At 39.9% G+C, this 22,170-nt stretch overlaps 1 protein-coding gene across 1 annotated transcript in view; it reads right to left on the reverse strand.

Moving 5' to 3' along the window:
• Nucleotides 1-10,161: 10,161 nt before the first annotated feature.
• Nucleotides 10,162-22,170, reverse strand: part of ARHGAP26 (Rho GTPase activating protein 26) — a 516,697-nt gene continuing 504,688 nt past the window's right edge. The window contains exon 23 of the mRNA XM_027841739.1: nt 10,162-15,980. Within this exon, the coding sequence (XP_027697540.1) occupies nt 15,892-15,980 (89 nt within the window). The 3' untranslated portion in view covers nt 10,162-15,891. The remainder of the gene's footprint in view (nt 15,981-22,170) is intronic.

Raw genomic sequence — 22,170 nt, forward strand, 5'->3', positions numbered from 1 at the left:
ACTAGCTGTGTGACCCTGGGCAAGTCACTTAACCCCAATTGCCTAAAGAAAAACAAACAAACAAACAAAAAAGAGAAAATGAGGCTGACAACTTTGTGTAACTCTGCCTCACTTAAATCCAATTTATAAGCAAGTCATGATGTTGTTGGCCCTCTTCGAAAACAAAGGACAAACAACAACATAGTTGTATGTATGTTGTTTCCCCCATTAGATTGTGAGCTCCTTGAGGGCAGGGACTGTTTTTTGCTTTTTTTTTTTATACCTAGTGCTTAGCACAATGCCTGGCACATAGTAGGCACTTAATAATGCTTATTGACTGACTTTTTAATAGATAAAAAGTAGCCACATGATTTTCTTATAACATGGTCTGGATAGAGAGCTGGCCTTGGAGTCAGGAAGACCTAGGACTGAATCCTGCTTCTGACACATACCAGCTATGTGATCCCAGACAAGTCACTTGACCTCTCAGTTCTGAAGGCCACTTTTCTATAAATTGTAGAGAAAGTGTTGACCTGCATTAGCAAATGAGGTTCTGGTTCCCTATACCAATAAAAAGCAAGTAAGAATCGATATGAAATTCATCCAAGGAGAGTTTATAAATGTGTTGTTGATAAAACTAAGACAGCTAAGAAAAAAGGGCTCTGGGTTTGGAGCCAGAAGATCTGGGTTCTGATATGGTTCAGTTACTCCGTAAGACCCTTTGGGTAAATCGGTTCTTTCTGGGCCATAGTTATGGGACTAGATAACCTTCAAGGTCTTTTCCAGCTCTAAATCCTATAATCTGCCCAAAACTTCCATTGTGAGGCTAAGTTATCTCCTAAACCTTACTAATCCAAATGGAACAAATGTAAGAAAAATGAATTTTAGAAATTGTCATCTATTAAATGATCAAAACAAACAGAATGATGGTCAGCAGAGAGTCTAGGGAGGAAAAAGGGAAAATTAAGGAAAAAGAAATTCAGTGTTTGTTCAACCCCACTACATCTAGGTGAACTGAGGAAATCCAGTCCTAAAGCCTGCAGGGTTGAAGCTGTGCCCTGGAATGGCAGTGAGCCCACCAAGGTCCCACAAAACCTATTCTAGCAGCCAGATTATCTTGATCATGGTGATTGTACCACGTCAGTCTTTATAATAAGAATTTTTGGGAAATTTTATATAGATTATTATTGCAAATTAAATCACTTGAAATGAATTAGAAAAGCTCAAAGAGAAAAAAAAATTTATAAAGTGAAGAATAGCCTCCAAATTTGTCTCAAGTAATGAAGTTTTCAATATCAGATTTGCTTACACTGCATTGCATTACATTACCTATATCACTCGTCAACATATGTCTAAGGCTGTGGCCTCCAGGCTGCATGTGGCCCTCTAGTTCCTCAAGGGCAGCCCTTTGACTGAATCCAATGCAGATGATTGGATTTCCTCAAAGTTTGGATTCAGTCAAAAGGCCGCCCTTGAGGACCTAGAGGGCCACATGAGGCCTCGAGGCCTCAGGTTCCCCACCCCTGTTCTAAGAGCTAAAGGGGGGCAATTCATTTTCTACGTTATAATTACAAAAATAGATAACCCTGAAAATTTCTACCCTGGAGAGCATTTAAGTAGTTGAAATGGGGAAATATTAAGGAGTCCACTGATCTTAACTTTGGGGACAGAATTGTGTCAAGAGCTTTGCTGATGTGATTCCCTTTCCAGTCTTTTGCTAAATGACTGAGGGGTTGCACAAACATCATCATTTGGCCTTTAGCTGAAGTTATCACAAACCAAACAGTAATTATATGGTTGGGATAGGGGAGGCAGCCAGACTTGGGAATGGTTAATTTTAGTTGCTACTTATCCTTTGGGGAATTGGCCTACAGCTCTCCCTGTGGCTGATTCAGTATCTCACAGGATACGCCCTTTCTCCGTTTTGTAGCTGAACATGAGGAGCAGAAGGAATGAATCACCAACAAAGTATTCCTATATACAGTATATCTGCATAGTTTTTGGCAGTCCTGAGAAGTCTCTTTGAAGGGGGAGGGGCACCAAACCCCTCATCTCCACTCTAGTTAAAACCAGTGCAAACAAACAAAAGCCAGCTGTCGATTCACAACCCATAGTACTGCCTGGGTTTGGGAAGAGTGTTTTTTAATACCAGAGTGCCAATATCTCCATGGAGCTACTGACAGAAACAACTCTAAATGGGGATTCTGTTGCAGTCCTGCCCCCCCCCTTGGAATGAAACCCTTAGGCCCTCCAACTGCAGCCAAGGGCACTGTGTCAACATCAAATTAACCCCAAAATGTTTCATGAATTGGGATTTTCAGTGTGGCTTTAGCCACACAGATGGATGGGGGTGGGGGTGGGGAGATGGAGGTATCACAGCTGGGACAGGTTTGGCTATTCCAAGGCTGAATTTGGCAGGTATTGTTCCTGGGGGCACTTTGGACTGCTCCCCAAACCAATTATCTGAGTACTGATACGCCAACACTCAGATTGTCCATCATGGTGTTTGTTTGCTGGAGGAAATTCCTTATTTTCTGGCATTCTTCCTCACTCCTACTCCTACCCATTCCCCTAAATGCAAATGTTCTTTCTCAAGCTTTTTGGGGGAAGCTTAGGCTCTCCGTACTGGTAGGAAATGGAAGTCCATTCAGGCCATGATCATTTGGAAGATCATCAGCTAGGCTGTAAGATTTCTTTGTTGTTCTGCCTACACCATCCACTAGGTTATATTTTCTTTCCTCTTTTTTCAGAGGAGTTTGGAAGGCAAATACTTCTAGCCAACTATATTTACACAGTTTCTTAAGAACTGTCCCCTTGACTTTGGCTGTGATATTTGCAAGAAGTAAGTGAAGTGCTTTAATGTGAGCATGAAGATGGATCCACGCAAACCATCTCCACTGGTGAAGCAACAACCTGGAGGATATTCTATAGAATAGATGTTGACATTCTGGCACTGGCAGCAATACTCTTAATAATCCTCTGGCCTTCTTAGAATGCTTTGTGGTGTTCAAAGAATTTCCACGTCCATGATTTAAAAAAAGATAATTGTATTGATTTTTTTTTGTTTTTAATATCACCTATATTTCTCAACTTCTTTCCCAGAAAGTCATCTCTTAAAGTAGAAAGAGGAGCAACAGTTAAAAAAACAAACAAAAAAAAGGAGCCAACATATCAAAAAGTCTGACATTATATTCATATTTCACACTCATAGTTTCCAGTCCTCTCCCAACTTTGCAAAGAAGAGGGAGGGAGGTGCCTTCTCATAGCTCATCTTTGGGGCCAAGCTTGGTCATTATTATTTCACAATATTCTCTTGCAATTTTTGTTTGCTGTTCTTTCCATTTCCATTGTATAGTCTTTGTGAATATTCTTTTCCTCATTTGTATATTTCACTTTGCATCTGTTCATGTAATTTTTTCCATGCTTCTTTGTTGTATTTATTATTTCATTATGATGCAGTAATATTCCCTTACATTCATTTCACATTTATCATTAAGGTAGCATGTTGCTCAGTTTTTTCACTTGTGTCTGCCTCTTTGTGACCCCATTTGGGGTTTTCTTGGCAAAGATATTGGAGTTCTTTGCCATTTCTTTCTCCAGCTCATTTTATAGATGAGGGAACTGAGGTGAACAGGGTTAAGTGACTTGCCCAGGGTCACATAGCTAGCGTCTCAGGCCAGATTTGAACTCGGGAAGAGGAGTCTTTCTGACTCCAGGCCCAACACTCTATCCACTATTCCACCTAGCTGCATGAAACAATGGGAAAAATTGCCAGATTTGTAGACTACCTGGGTTCAAATCCTGACTCTGCCCCTTATACCTACTGTGACCTTGGGCTAATCACTTAACCTCTGGTACCTTAGTTTCCTCAAATGTAAAATGAAAGAGTGAAAGAGCCTGGGCTTGGTGACCTCAAAAGTCCCTTCAAACTCCAATGCCCATCACAGTGCTTGGCATGTAGTAGGCACTTAAATATTGATTGAAAATCTATGGTCTATGGTTTTATTGGATCCCCATATTAACCCTGCAAGGCAGACAAAATGGGGATAATCATTGAACCTTTTGCATAGGGCTGTTGTGAAAGTCAAATAAAAAAATATATGTAAAGCTTTTGCAAACTTTAGAGTGCTATGTAATTGTTAAGCTGCTATTATTATTATTCCATCATATCATGCCGTCACTCTGGCAGCTTCACGGATGGCAAGGACACTGACCTGGGCTACAGCTTTGTCCTCTGATTCTTGGAAAGGACTGTTCAGCACTTTGTGGTTTAAAGCTATCACAGTGCTAAAGGGTGAGGGTGAAAATGTCTGTTTCCTTTTTCCTCTTTTGCTCTGGAGTAAGTAAGAGCTTTTTAGAAAGATTGTTGGTATTGAAGACTGAGACCCCAGGTTCAAATCCTAACTCTTCTGCTTAATACTGACTGATGTGACCTTGGGCAAGTCTTCACTCCTCTCGACCTAAGAGGAGGGGTTGAGAGGTTGGAAACCTTTAGGTTTTCTTCCAACTATAAGCCTAATGATGCTGACTAGCCAAATGACTGACTTACTTGCTCTGAGCCCCCACTTCTGTCAAGTGGGAATGAGAGGCCACCCTGAGAGCTCACCTGCCTACCTGAGATCTCAGGGTTGTTTTGACACACACTGGGGAAGTATATTGAAGAGTATAAAAAATATCGCCATATAAAAAAGGTTGCCATACAAAAATGAGGCATTACTCTATTAGGGAGAGCAGCAGCATGGGCCTTGCATGTGAAAAATATTACTAATTGAGATTCAAAGTGACTTGCTATAAAATCTGGGGGCCCTTTTCTCACAAAACAAAAGATAAGGAAAAAGTTAATAGTCCATCAGAGGCAAAGGACTGCAGCGGTGCCTCTGATTAGATATTTCTAGTCCCTTGTCCAGGCCTCTAACTATGTTGCCCCACCCAAAACAAGGACTGAAGTCTGAACTCCCTGACATTTCAGTTTATCTGTCTCACATTCTGGGGCAGTTTAGCAGGTCTGGGCGCGGCCCCTGGGTGTGCGAATATCTGTGCTCTGGGAGGCCTTTTATGTGTATGTGTGCCCCTACTATATGGGGGCCCTTTTTAACATTACAATTAGGCATGATTGACTGTCTCTGTTTATTGCAACTTCCCACAAGGGTGTTCTGTCAGAATTCCAAAGCATTAATGTGCCACTTTGACAATGGAAATCAGCAAGGGCCTTTATGTGGACAGCTCCCAGATTTTTATCTACACAGTTGTTCATACAGGGCCCAGGCCTATAAAACTCCTTTCTATCCTTTAAGGTTTTGTCTTTTTCTGCCCTAGTCCATAAAGTAATAACCTTGCTGATGCTTGGGGATCAATAGGGGAAAGCTAACCCTGGCCCCATACTTCTAAGTTGGATTTTCCTGCCTGATTTTTCATATGTTCATTCCATAGGTGTTTGGATAGGGGCAGTTTGTTCCTATTACATTGTACCTAATATTCTTCCATACTTGGTCCTCAAACTGATTTTGAGGAAGATCATAGATAATAAAAATGGAAAAAACAGACAAATATGCTTTCTGGTGGGGGAAACCTAAATTAAGACTGTAAATACTGGTTAGCAATAAACAAAGCAAAACTGGGAAGTCATTCATTGGTGACCCAGACAGGTATTTTTGTTTCATGATGACTTCATCAAGCAAACTAAGAGAAGAAGACAAAGTTCAGTCACAGAACACTTGTCATCATTAGTGCAATTTGCTAGAACTTGGGGGAACCTCACCTTTATATGACTGGAACTTCAGGGTGCTAGGCTATGACTGTTCCCCATATCCAGAAATAACTAAGAAGTCTCTTAGGTTCTACATTGAAGATTTTTTATGGGCCTAAAACCACCTACAGCTCCCTTCTAAGATTGGGTGGTACAGAGGCAATGCGATGCAAAGCCCTGAATTTTGAGTCAGAACATAAGAACACTAGATTTGAGTTCAAATTCCTACTTTGCTTCTTGCTAGCCATATGACTTTGGGTGAGTTATTTCAATTCTGTGGTTCTCAGTTTCCCCATCTGTAAGATAAATGGGTTACATTCAATCACTTCTAAAGTACCATCTAGCTCTAAAAATTCTATTACTTTTCTTAATTATAAGGAGATTTCCATAACATTAATCTTCTTTTCCCATCTGTCCTTCTATGAGCCTTTTGATTCACGGAGTCTGATCAAGCTCTGGTAGCTTAAAGTGCCCTGAAATGCTTTGTTTTTGAGCTCTAACACTGAATCTCCTACAAGAAGACATACTCTGGGGACTTCCCTGGCAATCCTGTAGAGAGTGAAGGTCAGACGCTGACAAGCAGCTGGATGAGGGTGGGGAAAGTCCTCTTCCAAACTCAGTTTTCCTCAAATGTGTCCGCTATAAATTTCTAGCAAGCACTACATGTCAGAGTCCTCCAAACGTTCATCTTCTACTGGCCTCTCAGGGATTATTGCCACAACACGAGGTTGTGGCCAGTGTCCCTGGGACTCGCTTGGGGAACTGTGTGGGTATCTAAAAATGGATTATGAGTAGAGGTACCAATAACCTCAAATAACTGAGTAAAGGGCTTTTACCCAAGAGGAAGTTTTCTAATCATGCTATGTCCTGATTTGTTCCCAGGCTTGGCTTTAACAAAGTTTTACATTTCCTATGGACCTAGGCCTCCTGAAAATAATTTTGGCATATAAGGAGCCCATTTTCAGGTATTTTCATCAAAATTAGGGTTCTGACCTTAGAAGTTACCCAATTCATGATTCATTTGATATTGGGATCTCTCCTACAATAACCACAAGCAGTCATCCAGACTCTGCTTAGACACATATGAAGATGGGGAGCTCATCACCTCACAAGCCTGCCCACTTTTGTTGTCCTTTATTGGAATATTGGAAACATTTCTTCCCAGAAAGTGCTATAAATGATGAATAGATCCTATGGAATCATGTAGTTCAGTTATATTATGTCTTAAATAGTTTACAAAGCACTTTAAAACTTTAAAATATTATGGAAACATCCACTATTATTATTTTAGGACATGGGGGTTATCACCATTAAAAAATTAACTTCATGTCTTCTCACTTGTGGGCAGTAATATTTTATAACATTCATATGCTACATTTCCTTTAGCCATTTTCTAATTGATGGGTACCTACTTTGTTTCTAGTTCATTGCTCCCATGCAAAGTATGCTATGACTATTTTGTTGTACATGGGACCATTCTGCTTTTGAACTTCTTTGGATAGAAGTCTAGAAGTGGGATCTCTGGGTCAGAGCATGGGCATTTTAATCACTTAATTAGGATAACTGTAAATTGCTTTACAGAATGGTTGGATTAATAGCTCTACCCACCTTGTATCAGAGTGTCTGCCTTTCACATCCCCTCCAAAAGTGACCATTCCCATCTTTTGTCATCTGAACCTAACATTTCTAAATGTTACAAGGAAACCTCAGTTTTGATTTGCATTTGCCTTATTAGTGATATTTTCCCCTAATCTTTCGTATGGTTAATAATTTATAATTATTCTTTTGAGAAGTTTGTTCATATCTTTTGACCATATATCCACTGGGGAATAGCTCTTGGTCTTATATATTTGTGTTAATTCTCTATATATGATGTAAAGATTTTTTCCCCCAATTGAATTTTCCTTCTTATCCTAGATGCACTGATTTTGTGTAGGTCACCAATTTCACGTAATCAAAGTGATCCCTTTTTGCCTTCTGTGATCTTTTTTCCTTCACTTGGACTCTAGCCACAACCTCATGCTGTAGCAACAATCTGAGAGGTTAGTAGAGAATGTATGTTTAGGGGACTCTGACATGTAGTGCTTGCTAGAAATTTATAACGGACACATTTCAGAAAACTCAGAGTCTGGAAGAGGACTCCTTTCCCCACCCTCATCCAGCTGCTGGTCAGCGTCTGACCTTCTCTCTCTACAGGATTGCCAGGGAAGTCCTCAGAGTATGTCTCCTTGTAGGAGATTCAGTGTTTCCTACTACTGCTCTAATATGCTAGAGTTCAAAAATATGGCATTTTAAGCTGCCAGAGCTTGATGAGACTTTGTGAATGAAGAATGAGAATGCAACGGTCTATTTATTCACTTGATTTCCTTCATTCTCACCCTAACCAAGGCTATAAGGGAATATTATCTGATCTTATTCTTTTAGTTTGTATAGTGTGATCCTTAGTGTTCAGGTCACACATTCATTTTGAGCTTACTGTGGGTTACGTCATGAGATGATGGTCAAAACGTAATTTTTGTCAAACTGTTTTCCAGTTTTCTCAGTAGAAAATTTTTTCCCCTAAGTAATTTATGCTTGTGTTGAACAAACCCTGGATTTAGATTCTGAAGCTTGCTTCTCTAGTTGGTTGAAGGAACTAGGACTATTTTAACATGCAGAAGACTTTAGGGAGACATGATAGTTGCATTCAAGTACCTGACAGGCTATTGTGTGGAAGAACGACTAAATTCATTCTCTTCAATGCCAGGAAGAACTTCCAAACAATTTGAACTATTCAAAAGCATAATGAACTGAGGTGGTGGAGTTTCCCTTCCTTGAAGGTTTTCAAATGGCATCTGGATGACCAATTTGTCTAATGTTATGATGGAAATTCCTTCCAGATAAGGGTTGGACCAGATGGTCACTGAGATCTCTTCCCTTTCTCAAAGGCTGATGTTTTACTGACCCAACTTTTCCATTTTTTTAAAAAAATAAGCATCAAATGGTTTCACTAATTACTGGTTCAATGCATTGAAGTTTGGAAATGCTATGCCTCCTTCATTTTTACTACACCTCACTCCTTATTTCCCTCGAAATTCTACACTTCATGCTGCTCCAAATGAATTTTGCCACTATTTTGTCAAACTCTATGAATTACTTCTTGACAGTTTGATTAACACCAAATCGAATAATCCCATAATTTCTTAATTGAAGCCCAACTATGAGCAACGAATGTTCTGCCAAACATTTGACATTTGTCTTTAAAGTGTTTTGTAACTCTATTTCTACAGACCTTGAATATTTCTTGGTAGACATTTTTTTATACTTTAATATTTAGAATTTATATTATTTCTTCTTGGGTTTTATTGTTGCTGCATAGGGAAATGCTGAAAATTTTCATGGATTTCTATTGAATCTTTTGTTCCTGAAACTATTAATTATCTCAGAGTCTATGCTGATACTCTTGAATATTCTAAATAAACTATCACATGGCTTCACAATGGGGACATGTGCCTCCTCTTAGTCACTGCCTGCCTTTCTTGTTTTATTGCTGTTGTGAGCATTTTTAGTCATGTCAAATAACAGGGAGAAAGGGCATCTTTCTTTTACACCTGCTTTTATTCTGAAACCCTATGGTTCTTTAGTACCAGAAGGTAACCAAAATCATTCCTTTATCTCACAGGAACCAGCTTTCATGGCATATAATGTTTGAAGAAATTGGAGGTGTTTTAGCATTGAAGAGAAAGTTTGGGGTAGCAAAGGATGGGGCATGACAACTGTTTTCAAGTATTATAAGGCCTACCTCTTAGAATGAGGGATTGGAGATGTTATGTTTGGTCACATGGTGAAGAATAAAGGAAAGAGAGAGAGGAGTGGGGGGAGGGACAGGGAGGGAAGAGATAAACACTCAATTAGCCTGTCCAAAAGTAGAATGGCCTGCCTTAGAAGTCATTAAGTTCTCCCTCCATGGAGGTCTTCGAGGGAAGTACTTGTCAAAGAGGTTGCAGAGAGGATTTTGCTGGTAGGTTCAACTAGATGCAGTACGGTATAGTAAAAAGAATGGATTTGGAATTAAAGGATCAGGATTCTTAAGGCTGTTACATGCTATATGACCATGGGAATCTCTTAACCCCTCTGGGCCTCAAGTGGGAACCAAGTGATACAATGAACATAAAATTACTTTGCAAACCTAAAAACACCATATAAATGTCAGTTATTGTTTTCATTATTATTATTAGTGGTACCAGCAGTAAAATAAGGGGATTGGACCCAGTGGCCCTTGAAGTCCCTTCCAACTCTAGATGTCTACAGGCAACTTCAAATCAAAGTCAGATCATCCAGTAAGAACTAACTGAAATTGTTCAAAAAGTTTAGGATAAACAGTGTCCTTTTCTGTATTGATTGATAGATATATACCTATTAAAAGTGATCCAAGTCCAAAGAAACAAGACATGCCACCAAATGGAAAAATCATTTAATTTGAAATCAAACTTCCACTCCTTTTACAGGGATTGTCACACAAACTGACCAAATGTAAGAAAGGAAAGTCTCAAAGGCCACGTGGACAGAAATTGCTTGGTCTCCATAGCTGCAGTAGAATAAAGCAATAGCATTTTTTTTCTTTAAAGCTCGCACATGGTGAAACAAAACAAATATCTGTTTTACTAATAACTGGTGTCTGTGTGTGGGGTGAGTTGCACTCTAATCACAAATTACTTTGTAATTACTGTACTGGATTCTACACACCAGTCAATACCAAATACTGAGTTGAAGTTTAAGATAGTGCATTATTTATACAGTATAATTTTTTAACATTAAGGTGCCATTTTTAAGTACTTTATTAATATTTATTACATCACAGCACTTTATAGCACACTCAAAGGTAGCCTAAATAACAAATTAAAACATGCATAATCTTTCTTTCCTGAAATATTGACATCTTTGAGAATGCTTCTGAACATGGTAGCTGAGAACCAGTTACCACAATCAATGTATGATTTTTCAACATAATTTTAAGTTAATAAAGAACATCGCTGTAGATAGTAAACATCTTATAAATATGAACAAAGTTTTAAAATGGCACTTAATTTACACCTCTGATCATTTTTTAGAGTCAGTAACTTGCCTCTCTAACCTATTTCCTAACCCCTGAATCTTTAACTCTACAATGGCTCAGTGACTGCAGGCTTCTGTGGGTCTGCTTATATAACTATATATGTAAATATATGTTATGTACATACATATACACAAACACATACTCATATATATATATATCTACATATAGATATATATATATGTTGAATTTTCAGATCTTTCCATTCACAGGTATAGAACTAACCCTGGATGTGATATGCCTGTGAGGATGGACATTTAAATGGTCAAGAAAGATGCCTGTAGTCTTTGTATAGCAAGGTGGAAACCATTCGGTACCATCACTTAACACTTTCAAGGCATGGTCTGAGTAGCCTAGATGCTGTGACATTCTGCTGATTTTTCTATTTTTATTCTAATATTCTGCTTCTCAAATGGGAACACTGTAGAAAATTTTGACTAGGGGAATGATACTAAAATCATCACTTGGGCATTCAACAGTATTCTGGGGCCTGCCTCAACTTCCAATGTTGTTATCATGTCATATTCCCCATCTCGTTGTGCACTGTGACGTATAGACCCATGGAGTGATGTTAGTTCCTTAATCTCCCAAGGGGTCCCTCTAGAAGTAGTGTTAGATGCCTACTCATTCCACTGCTTGGTTTTGGTGCATTTGGATTTTCTAAGTGTCTTTTCACCCCATGTTTGGAAGCTCTTTAAATGAAAATTATAGATATCAAAGGAAGAAGCTAATTATAACCCTTTGGAGTCTTATCACAGGTAGTCTGTAAGAGTAAGGTTCATTTCACTACTACTGGTATTTTATTCTCCAAGTAGGGAGCAACAGGGCGTTCTTGGGGGATCAGTATGGCTGCTAAACACATCTGAGCATATGGAGAATTTTTTAAACACCAGCACAGTGAACTGCCTAATAGCTGCTGACTTTATTGGGAAGTATGAAACAGGACTGTCAAAGTAACTGATTATAGGAAAATTAGCCAGAGATAACGGTTAACTCTCTAAACTGGAACATATTGGTAACAATTTTTTTTTTAAAATCAGGCAGCAAATTTTAATACTGACTGCTTTTCTGGCCGTGACAGAGTTGTTTTTCCAATACATATAGGCCTATGTTAAATTGTATGGCTGTAGAAGGAACTGACGTTCCCAATGTACCTTTATACATAACTGTCCAATAGATGATTCATGGTGCCTTTAGGAAGTAGGAGCGCCTAAAAGGCAAAATGCCCTAAGGTAATGAACTTCTAAGTCACCTGAAGCTCTACTAATCAGGCAGGACTGTTATTTTTATTATTCCCAAATCTATGATTTAAAGAGGTGTTAGAGTTCTTTCCTCTCTGGGCACTGTTACAAGTAGAGTCCTAGGCAAGTGTCCAAACTGACCTTCAGTAAGGTCATTATCACCCACAAATGTGTCATTTGTTTTCAGTGTCCATGGAGCACCAAGCAAAAAGTGGACTAACACTGAAATGGGAATTTGGTCAGAGATAAGGAAGAACACTTTCACCTAGGAAGTGGTAAACATAAGGTTGGGAGATCAAAAGGAGGCTAGGCTGTATAACTTCTATCTCTGGAGATCTGAAAAGAGCTGAGAGAATTGCTGACCTCCTCAATACTGGGAGGTATGCCAGCTGACCCCATTCTTCAGGTCCTGGTAGTCATCTAGAAGATCTTCATCACTTTGACCAAAATAAAGGATCCATCAGGCTTTGTAAGAGGTGTCAGGTTCCAGGGTGAACTCAGGTAAACATTCACCAATGACCAGTTTCTCTACTCCAGTCCATCATTCCATCCTCCCTACCACATTTCTAATTAAGCTGAAAGATGGAAAACTGGGGGAAAATCAATAATGGAAATATTAAAGACCAAGGTTAAAAGGACAATGTCTTTCTTCTCCCTGGTCCCTTTTCAGAGTGGTTTTTTACCTGGTCTGGGGCTAATAGGCATGAAGACAGGCTGCTGAGAAAAGCAGAAAACATAGAGCCATCTGTCACTGGCCTAGAGTAGCCTAGCAAGGGAAGGGGATAAGCCTGAAAAATCTCAAGGACAGCAGCTCTATCTCCCTTTGGCTCCAAAACAAGACTCCCTGCTGTGGACTGATGAATAAGCTTCCAAGGGAAAATGCTTTGGACCACAGGACGGCAAAGGGGGAAACTTTCTCTAGTCAGGACAGTGCACAGAGCCCACATACACTTAGCTCTGACTGGGTACGTTGCTATTTAAATATACCAAATGTACTGAAAACTTTGGTTTGCTTCTTTTTATTGGTAAAAAAAAAAAAGCACACAAGACAAGACTGGAAATTGTTTGCCCTCGAAGTGACTGTTCCTTCTTTGGGAGATCCCTCCCTTCCTCTCTCATTCCCCCAAGGAATATACTCTGCCTTATCCATATGGACTCTGGTTCCTTGGGTTAATACCAACAACCCCTTTGAGCCCTTTCTTTCTGCCCATGCAGAACTCTTGTTCTGTTTATTCTACAGCAGTGTTCTTGGAAGACCTTGACTGGGTTACTAGAAAACACACAGTCGATCCTTGAGCTGTGATAAAATGACAAGGGGGAACTCGCATGAACTGGGGATGAAAACAAAACACCTGGCTCTGATAACATTGATGGCATCGATGAGGCTAGAACCTTCTATGCCAATGAGGATAAAAGGAAGGACATGCTCGCGACCATCATGTTCACCTCTTGTTTCAATAGCTAGAAGAAAGGTGTATAGGAGGTAGAGGAAATAGGGAAGAAGGCCTAGATTTTAATCCCTTGCAGATACTCAAGAACCAGTGAGTCTTAGATGTGTGTGTGGGGGGGGGTGGGGGGAGGTAAGGGATAAAGATCCAGAAGCTGTCACATGTCCTCCATATATGGTAAGCATCATGCATTACCCCTAAGAGAATACCAACTGAAAATCCCTTGCTCTTTCCCCATGCCCACTGGCCACTGAAACACGCTCCTGCCTCTCCTACCTCACTACTCCAGAAGCTGATCAATCACTCAGTGGGAGGTTTTATTTACTTAAGCTCCTCCTTTCCTCTTACTCCAACACCAAGGCCTGAGAAAGAATTAGCTAATATTTCTGGATCAATGAAAGTTAGCAAAAGCACTTCCCACCAATCAAATGAGCAGTTGGGGCTAATTGAGATTTTGTCAGGGCTACGCTGGCTAAAGTGTCCTGATCATCCTTTTCTTCACCAAACAAGCTTGGGTCAAGTAGCTCATTCACTATAGCTCATCTTAAAATATCAAATATAAAACTTTACCATAGAGTATTCAAATTTCTCTATTTACAAGTTAATTTCTTCAATAAAAAAGTAAGATACAGTAATTCACCAACTCAAGTTTCATTTCTTTCTTTGAAGTTAATTCCACAGGAGTTGTAGGACTCAAGGGTCAGACAGGGAGAGGGTAATTCTCCTTGGTACAAACATGCTTGTTCCAAAAGGGCGGTCAGGCAGCTCAGCATTTTTCTTTTGTGAATGTGTCAGCCAATGAGATGCTGTTCAAAGGAATTTGTAAAGCTTTTTACCCTTAATACTCCTACCTGAAGCAGAAAACAGTCCCACTCTGGCCCCTTTCTTCCTACCCTAAGACAATCTCAGAAGACAATCTCTACCCACAAAGATCTTCCAAGTGCCCACCCTTCTTTGCAAAGAGAATATAATTTTCAAGAAACCACCTTTTTCCTTCTACTTTTTTTTTTCCTTGCGGGGGAAGAGGTCTCTTTTAGAATCACAATTTGCTAGAAGAACAATCTAATACTTAGGTGGACTGAAAAAACAATTTACTCTATACTAATGGCAGTGAATAGATGTGGCATCCTTGGCCACATGGTAAGAACTAGATATCCTTGAAAACCACCAAGAGAGGAATGGGGAGCTGGACTAGGCCCATTCCCCAAATGTGGAAACTCAATATTCTGTCGGACAAATTTGATAAGCAAGAGTTTGAGGGAATGGGGAAAGGGTGCAGTTCTGACTAAGCCCAGGAGAGGTGATGGGCAGGATATGGGACAAACAGAAAGACAAAGGGAATAAGTCATCTTTCAGGAGCAGCATCTTGTCCTCCAGAGAGGAAATGCCAGTTGAATGCAACACAAATGTTTTGCCTAGCTGCAATCTAATCTCAAAAATGCTATGAGGGTTTGCTCCAAATATAAACTGGTACGGCTCATGCTCATCCAGAAAGGGGCCAATTCCCAGCTGCTGTCATGCCTGCCCCCAAGGAGACCATCCCAGTTTCTCCGTTCTTCTGTGAAGTAGTCCTTTAAAACCATTAGGAAAAGATACCAATGCCAAGGGGTGAAGGAAAAGAGCAAAAGAGCAAAAAACTGTGTTTGAGAGATTGTGTTTTCTTTTTTTTGTTTGTTTTGCAGCAGGCCAGGTTGCCATGGTTACCAGGTGATCACAGCCCTCAGTTGAAGAGACAGGCCTTTGCTGGGGGGGGTGTGTGCTCCCTCCTGTGAGAAGATTGGACTGAGTTCTGCTGAGGATGGGCAAACAGCTGCTACAGAAATGGTGAGTGGTTTGAAATTATGTAAACAATGCCTTAACCCCTTCCCACCCCAAGATCAGACAGGCAGCAGCTTGCCTGCAAGCAGAGTGGGTCTCATGGAATGAAGAAAGAGCTTGCTGTAAACAAATGCAGAAGCCCACCCCACCATCAGAGAGAGACCCTTCTTCTGGTCAGTCTCCTTCCCCCACCTCCTGGGTTTCTGGGAGAAACTTATTGCCTACTCCTCCATGCCTGAGTCGTGTGCTCAGATCCCCCCAGGATGAGAATAAGTCCTCTCTGTTTGAAGCGTTCATGAGAAAATGGCCACGTTGCAAGCCTTCTACCAACGTCTCAGAACCCAGCTGTCCTCCTGATTCCACCACTCGAAGCACTGCTGTGCGCATCAGCTGAGATGATCACAGACACAGGGAAACTAGGATTCACAGAAACATTCATTTTGACAGAGGAAAAAGAGTCCATCGCCCTGCATTTCTCCTGGCTGAGAGAAATGATCTATTGCACCCTGATCAGCAGTTGTCATGGATACCATGTAACATTCAGCAGTATTGCTCGGGTGTCCAAACTTAGAGAAACTCAACGTAGTTCTCCGGGATTAATCCTGTCTTCCCATTCAGAGTTCCCTCTAACCAGCCAGGCTCCTGAGATGGATGAACTGTGAAAGAAGGCAAAGGAAAAAAGAAAAAGAGGAAACATTAATAGTTCAATTCCCTCAATAAACATTTGTCAAGGACCTACTATACTCAAATACACCGTACTAGGTACAGAGAAAGCTATACAGAGAAATAAAACATAGTCTATGTCTGTAAAGAACTTACAATCTAATCACTGGTATTGCAATGCAATTCAGAAATCCATTAAGCATTTTTCAAGTGCAAGGCATTGGATTTGGTACCCAGGGCACAGAAATGAAAAACTATACATTCTGATCTCAAGGAATTTGCAATCTATTGGGAAGAGGGATATAACATATATGAATATGTATCACGCAAGATAGAATGTAATAGGAACAAAAGACTTTCCCTTCTGATTATCAGGGAAGTATCCAAAAAAGGAAGGGATACTTGAATTGTCTTGAAGGGAGGGGAAGATTTTGAACAGAAGATGAGGAGGAATGATTCCTGCTATGGGAGATGTCCTGGAAAAGTTCATAGGAGATGGCTTGTTGAGTCTGGGGAAAGGTTTTTATGCCATTTTGATGAGAACCCAGAGATCATGAAGGAAGGTAATAATATGAAACAAAGAGAGAAAAATAGGTTGGAGGGAGACTGGGGAGGACCTTACAAGCCAGGCTAAGGAATTTGCATTTTAGTCTATAGGCAATAGGGCTTTGAGTAAAGGAGTGAGATAACCAGACTCATGCAATAGGAAATTAATTTTAGTAGCTGTGTGAAAGATGTTACAAGAGAGGAATTATATTTAAAGAGTGAAGAGTGAGTTACTAGGTAGTGATAAATTTGAAGAAAAAAGTATCAAGAAAACATTTTTTTTAATGCAAAGAACACATATTTTTTAGACCTGTCCAATGCACGTATTTGTTTTGTTTGACTATGTTTAAAAAAAAAAAGAGGAAAACAAATTCTCAATGAAACATTCTAAAAAGTCCACAGAAAAGAAGAAAGTTAAGAAGGAGATAAAGCCAAGGGGCAGCTAGGTGGTGCAGTGGATAGAGCACTGGCCTTGGAGTCACAAGAGGACCTGAGTTCAAATCTGACCTCAGACATATAACACTCACTAGCTGTGTGACCCTGAGCAAGTCACTTAACCCCAATTGCCTCACAAAAAAAAAAGAAAGAAAAAGAAAATATAAAGCCAATGTTGGAACTAATATGTTGAATTTATTATAAAATTGAAAAAAAAATCAAGCTGCAAGTAGTAGAGAGTTATAGTTTCATATATAATTCTCCTTTTCTGTTTTTTGTATACTGAAATGTTTGTTGATGTGTGTCAAGGTCAGAATAACAAAAAATAAAAATTAAAATCCTGAGGCAAAAATACAGTATCATAAAAAATAGAAATTGCACTGAAGAACACAAAATCAACTTCAGTAAAGGAAAGAAATAGAACAATTTTGTTGGCGGCCATGTTAAATTTAATACAGGTACAAAAAATTTCTTTGAAAGACTATGTAGGTTGGGGCAGCTAGGTGGCGCAGTGGATAGAGCATTGGCCCTGGAGTCAGGATGACCCGAGTTCAAATCCAGGCTCAGACACATAATACTTACTAGCTGGGTGACTGTGGGCAAGTCACTTAACCCCAATTGCCTCACCAAAAAAAAAAAAAAAAAGGGATTGTAAAAGTTTAGTTTCTCATCTCATATGACTTTCTTACTTTGTATACATTAAAATGTTTGTATTGGTTAAGTTCACAATAAAATAATTTTTATAAAAAATTTTTTTTAAAGTGTAGACCTGATACAAAGAATAAGGGGACCAGAATATTAATTAGGAGGCTATTGTTTAGATTAGGGCAGCTAGGTGGCACAGTGAATAATGCGCCAGGTCTAGAGTTAGGAAGACTCATCTTCCTGAGCTCAACTCTGGCCTCAGACATTTATTAGCTGTGTGACCTGGGGCAAGTCACTTAACCCTATTTGTCTCAGTCTCCTCATTTGTAAAATAAGCTGGTGAAGGAAATGGCAAATCACTTCTGCCAAAAAAAATCCCAAATGGGGTCATGAAGAGTTGGACATGACTAATAACAATTGGTTAGATTAGTGTAGACAAAAGGAAAGGGGCCTGAAGTAGGATGGTGGTGGGGTGAGTGGAGAGGAAATAAATGCAGTGTTACGGGGGAAGACCCTGCAGGGCTTGGCAAATGGATGTAAAGGCTGAGGGAGAATGAAAGATGACTCTCAGTTTCTGAACCTGAGTGTTTATTTTCTTAGCACCACCATTCCTCCCTGAGAAGTTAGGAGAAAGCTGGAAGGATGATGAGCCCAGGCTTGAACATGATGAGTTTCAAAAGGTTCTCCCTAAACCCTCAAGGATGGTTCTGACCAGAGATCACTCAGGTGATTTATGAAGGGTGTTTCAAAAGTTTTGGTGTAGGTTTAGTCTTTTATAGCTTTAGTAAGCTTTATTAACCATGAATAGCTTAAACCTGCACTAAGACTTTTGGGACACCTGTCTAATTCTACGATTTACTTGAATGAAGCTACAAAGTTATTAATTATTTCTTTGGGGTAAGTACTGAATCACTTGTAGCAATGAACCCTAACAACTAGTCTGGATATAATTTCACGGTGTCCTTCCTGGTTGTCCATTTTATTTTTCTCTTAAACCTTACCCCTATTGCCAATTTCCCTTCTAGTGATGTACATTGGTATACTTCCTCTTCCTTTTTGAACTTCATTCAATTCTATTAATTCCTATTGACCTATTTTTTAAACATTCTATTTCTATGTTAACCCCTTTCCTAGCCAGAGAGCCAAGGGAAAAAAAAATTTAATGGAACTAGGCAACTTATTAAATGAGTCTGATAGTATGTGTAATGTTCCACCCATCACTATCCCCTCCTCTGCAAAATAGAGAAGAAAGTGCATTTTTTTTCATCTCTTCTTTGGAGCCAATCTTGGTCATGAAAATCACTCACATTCATGAGTTGGTTTTTGTTGTTGCCATTTACGTTTTTGTCACTGTATCCTCAATAAGCATTTATTAAGCACCTACTATCTTCAAGCCACTATGCTAGGGTAGTGAGAATATAAAGGCAAAAATGAAAGAGTCCCTGTCCTCAAGGAGTTTCTTCTGCTCTCTGGAAGTTCCTCCTTTTCTTCCTTTTCTTGGCACCCTCACAACCTGAAAGACCTCCTCTTCCTTCTTCTAAAGCAAAGTTCAAAATTAGTCTTTCTATCTCAGGGTCACAACCTTCCCTGATCTTTTTTGGTTGGCTTTGACTTTTCAACAGGCAGAGAAGATACAGTCTCATTTGTGACATCACAATCAGTCTCCATGGAAACCATTGTGGTGATGAAAGGATTATATAAGCCTTGTTGAATTTGCAGAGTAGCCAAAAGCTGGAGGAAGGAAAGAAGGAAGGAAGGAAGGACTGTGAAGGGAATATTGATGTTTCAGCACTGATTGTATAAGCCTCACTCTGGGGAGAGAGCAAGGGCATTCATTTCTTGTCTATCAGGGAAACTCTAATTTTCTGAGATTGTTTTGAGAGAATTAAGTTTCCCCTACGCCCCTCCCCAGGCTAATTAAGTGACTTCCTGTACTTGTTTTAGAAAACTACTTCCACCCGAGAGCTACCATATAAACCTGGCTCGGGAAGAGGACGGAGCCTAGAAGCCCAGAAAGGAGACAGTGAAAAAAAAATGTGGACAGAAAAAAAGAAAAAAAAGCAGTGGAGGTGTACCCAGATTTATAAGACCAAAATTGCTCCAGCCTTCCTCCAGACCTAAATTCCTCTTTGGAAGAGAGAGGGTCAAAGCTTTCCCCTCTATCTCCTTGCTCTGGTGACTCTGCCATTAATTCCCTTGCACAATGCTCAGATACTGAACTCTGGGAAAGGATCCAAAGTAGCTGCTGGGCTTTGGACATTTGTCAGTATCTATAAAGAGGAAGTAGGAAAAAATACTTTAAGAAAACACTAAACAATAAAGAAAACACTAACCCTCTAAAAAAAAAAAACTCTTTAAGAAAACTTTTTTGGTACTTTCACCACTCCCTAGCACAGGGCCCTTGCACTTAGTAGGTACTTAATAGTTTATTTCACCCAATTCACTAGGAAGGCTTGAACCTAACTAAATACCTCTTATTATGTAGAGCTTCTGAAAAAGATACACATATCCAATCCATACCTCTCTCTACTACAATATGGCATCTGGCAACTGAAAAACTTCAATACCATTACAACTTAGAAAGAAACTAAAATCTTCCAGATGCGATTCCTCCTGATACTCAAGTACCCACCCCAACTCGTACTGTAAGGCAATTTCCAACTTTTAGATGGCTTTTAATCCAACGTCTCAGTCTTCATTTTAACCTCATCAAATCTGGCAAGACCCTAAGTTCAACCCAACTTCAGGAAGCCTTAAGCTCTCCAACAACAAAATCCCTGATAAGACTTTTTGTCCAAACCCAAGATCTTAGGACTGTAGTGTTGGAGGGAGACTTGGAAGTCATCTAGTTCACTTCTTTCATATTTAACTAGAACACTTAATTATCTAAAATCCTACAGAGGAAGTTAATTTTCAAAGCCAAGATTTAAACCCAGGCTCTTCAAATCAGTGGTCTTTCCACCACACAATGCTTGCTGAACCCACTTCTTTCAGGCCAACCTCCTCATCACCAGCTATTCATAGAACTTACTGCTAATATGGGGGCAATCTGGATAAACTATGGTAATAGAAGAGGTTAGGATGTAACAGGAAGGCAGCGCTGAGAAGCCAATTAATAATAAACATGAGGGAGCTGAAACGACCAGCAAGAGACATGCAAAACTTTAGCTCATGAACTATGATGATTCTTCCAACAGGTGCCATCTTGGACGGCAATATCCTGCAGTGGGGCTCACACTAATGCTCCTGCATCTCGCTACTCCTGTTCTTTCCCCATCCTTTATTTAAACTGGAGTTCAAATCCAGCCTCAGACACTTACTAGTTGTGTGACTCTGGGTTAAGTCACTTAACTTCTGTCTGCCTCAATTTCCTGACAATCAGAGGAAATAATCATTGTAAAAGTGCTTAGCAGAGTGTCTGGCACATAGTAGGCACTATGTGAATGCTAGTTGTTATTATCCTTTAAGTGGTGCCTACTTCATGGAATTGTCCCTAGTGGTTCCAATCCATCTTCACCTCTTCATTTTCTGAGCTCCTACAACACTTAGAGAAGTAGTGGCAGCAGAGGGGAAAGTACATTAGCTTGGGAGTCAGGAGATCGGGCCCCCAGTCCTGGTTTTGTCACTTACTAGCTGTGTGACCTTGGGCAAGTTGCTTCTTTTCACTGGGTCTCATTTCCTCATCTGTAAAATAAGGGAATTGGACAAGATGACCTCCAAAGTTCCTTTATAGTTCTGAGAATGTAACTTTCAGTTGTGTCTTTTTCATTCATTTTTAGCACTTAGTCATTTATGAGCATAGCTCTTAGGCTATTTTTGGGTTAACTTATCTGGGGGTAAGGGAAACAAGCATTTATACTACTATGTGACAGACACTGTGCTAAAGCACTTTACAAATATCTCATTTGATTCTTATAGCAGCCTTGTGAGTTAGGTGCTATAGTGATCCCCATTTTGCAGGTGAGTAAACTAAGGCAAACTGCCTTGCCCAGGGTCATACAGGTAGTAAGTGTTTGAAGTCAGATTTGAACTTGGGCGTTCATGACTCCAGGCCCAGGGCTCTATCCACTAAGCCACTGAGCTGCCCCAACTAGACTCTTTAAGTTCTACCACAGCAAATGGACAATCTATGTAAAGTGGTATCCTAGTATTAATAAGATCAATCAAACCAAAGAATTTATTATGTTCCTACTATGTTTGAGATACTGTGCCAAGTGATTAGGATACAAAACAAACATTCTAAATGGGGAAACTGATTATAAACTCACCACATACAACATCAATACAGATTAGATGGGGCATAGCCTTAGGCTCTAGCTGGGGAGGGAGCTAGGAAAGGTTTCCTGCAGGGGATACTGCCTGAGTTGGGTCTTCAAAGAAGTCAGGGATTCCAAGAGACAGAATTGAGTTAATTCATCAGGGTTTCCATAATAATCTTTTCATTCTCACAATGTTTCCATAGAGATTCACTGTGATGCCACAAATTGAAATGTATCTTCTTTGCCTACTGAAAAGCCAACCAGATAGGGGGTCAGGCGAAACTGTGACACTGATATA

This window comes from Vombatus ursinus, unplaced genomic scaffold (genome assembly GCF_900497805.2).
Source record: "Vombatus ursinus unplaced genomic scaffold, bare-nosed wombat genome assembly UNPS02014863.1, whole genome shotgun sequence".
Lineage (NCBI taxonomy): Eukaryota > Metazoa > Chordata > Mammalia > Diprotodontia > Vombatidae > Vombatus > Vombatus ursinus.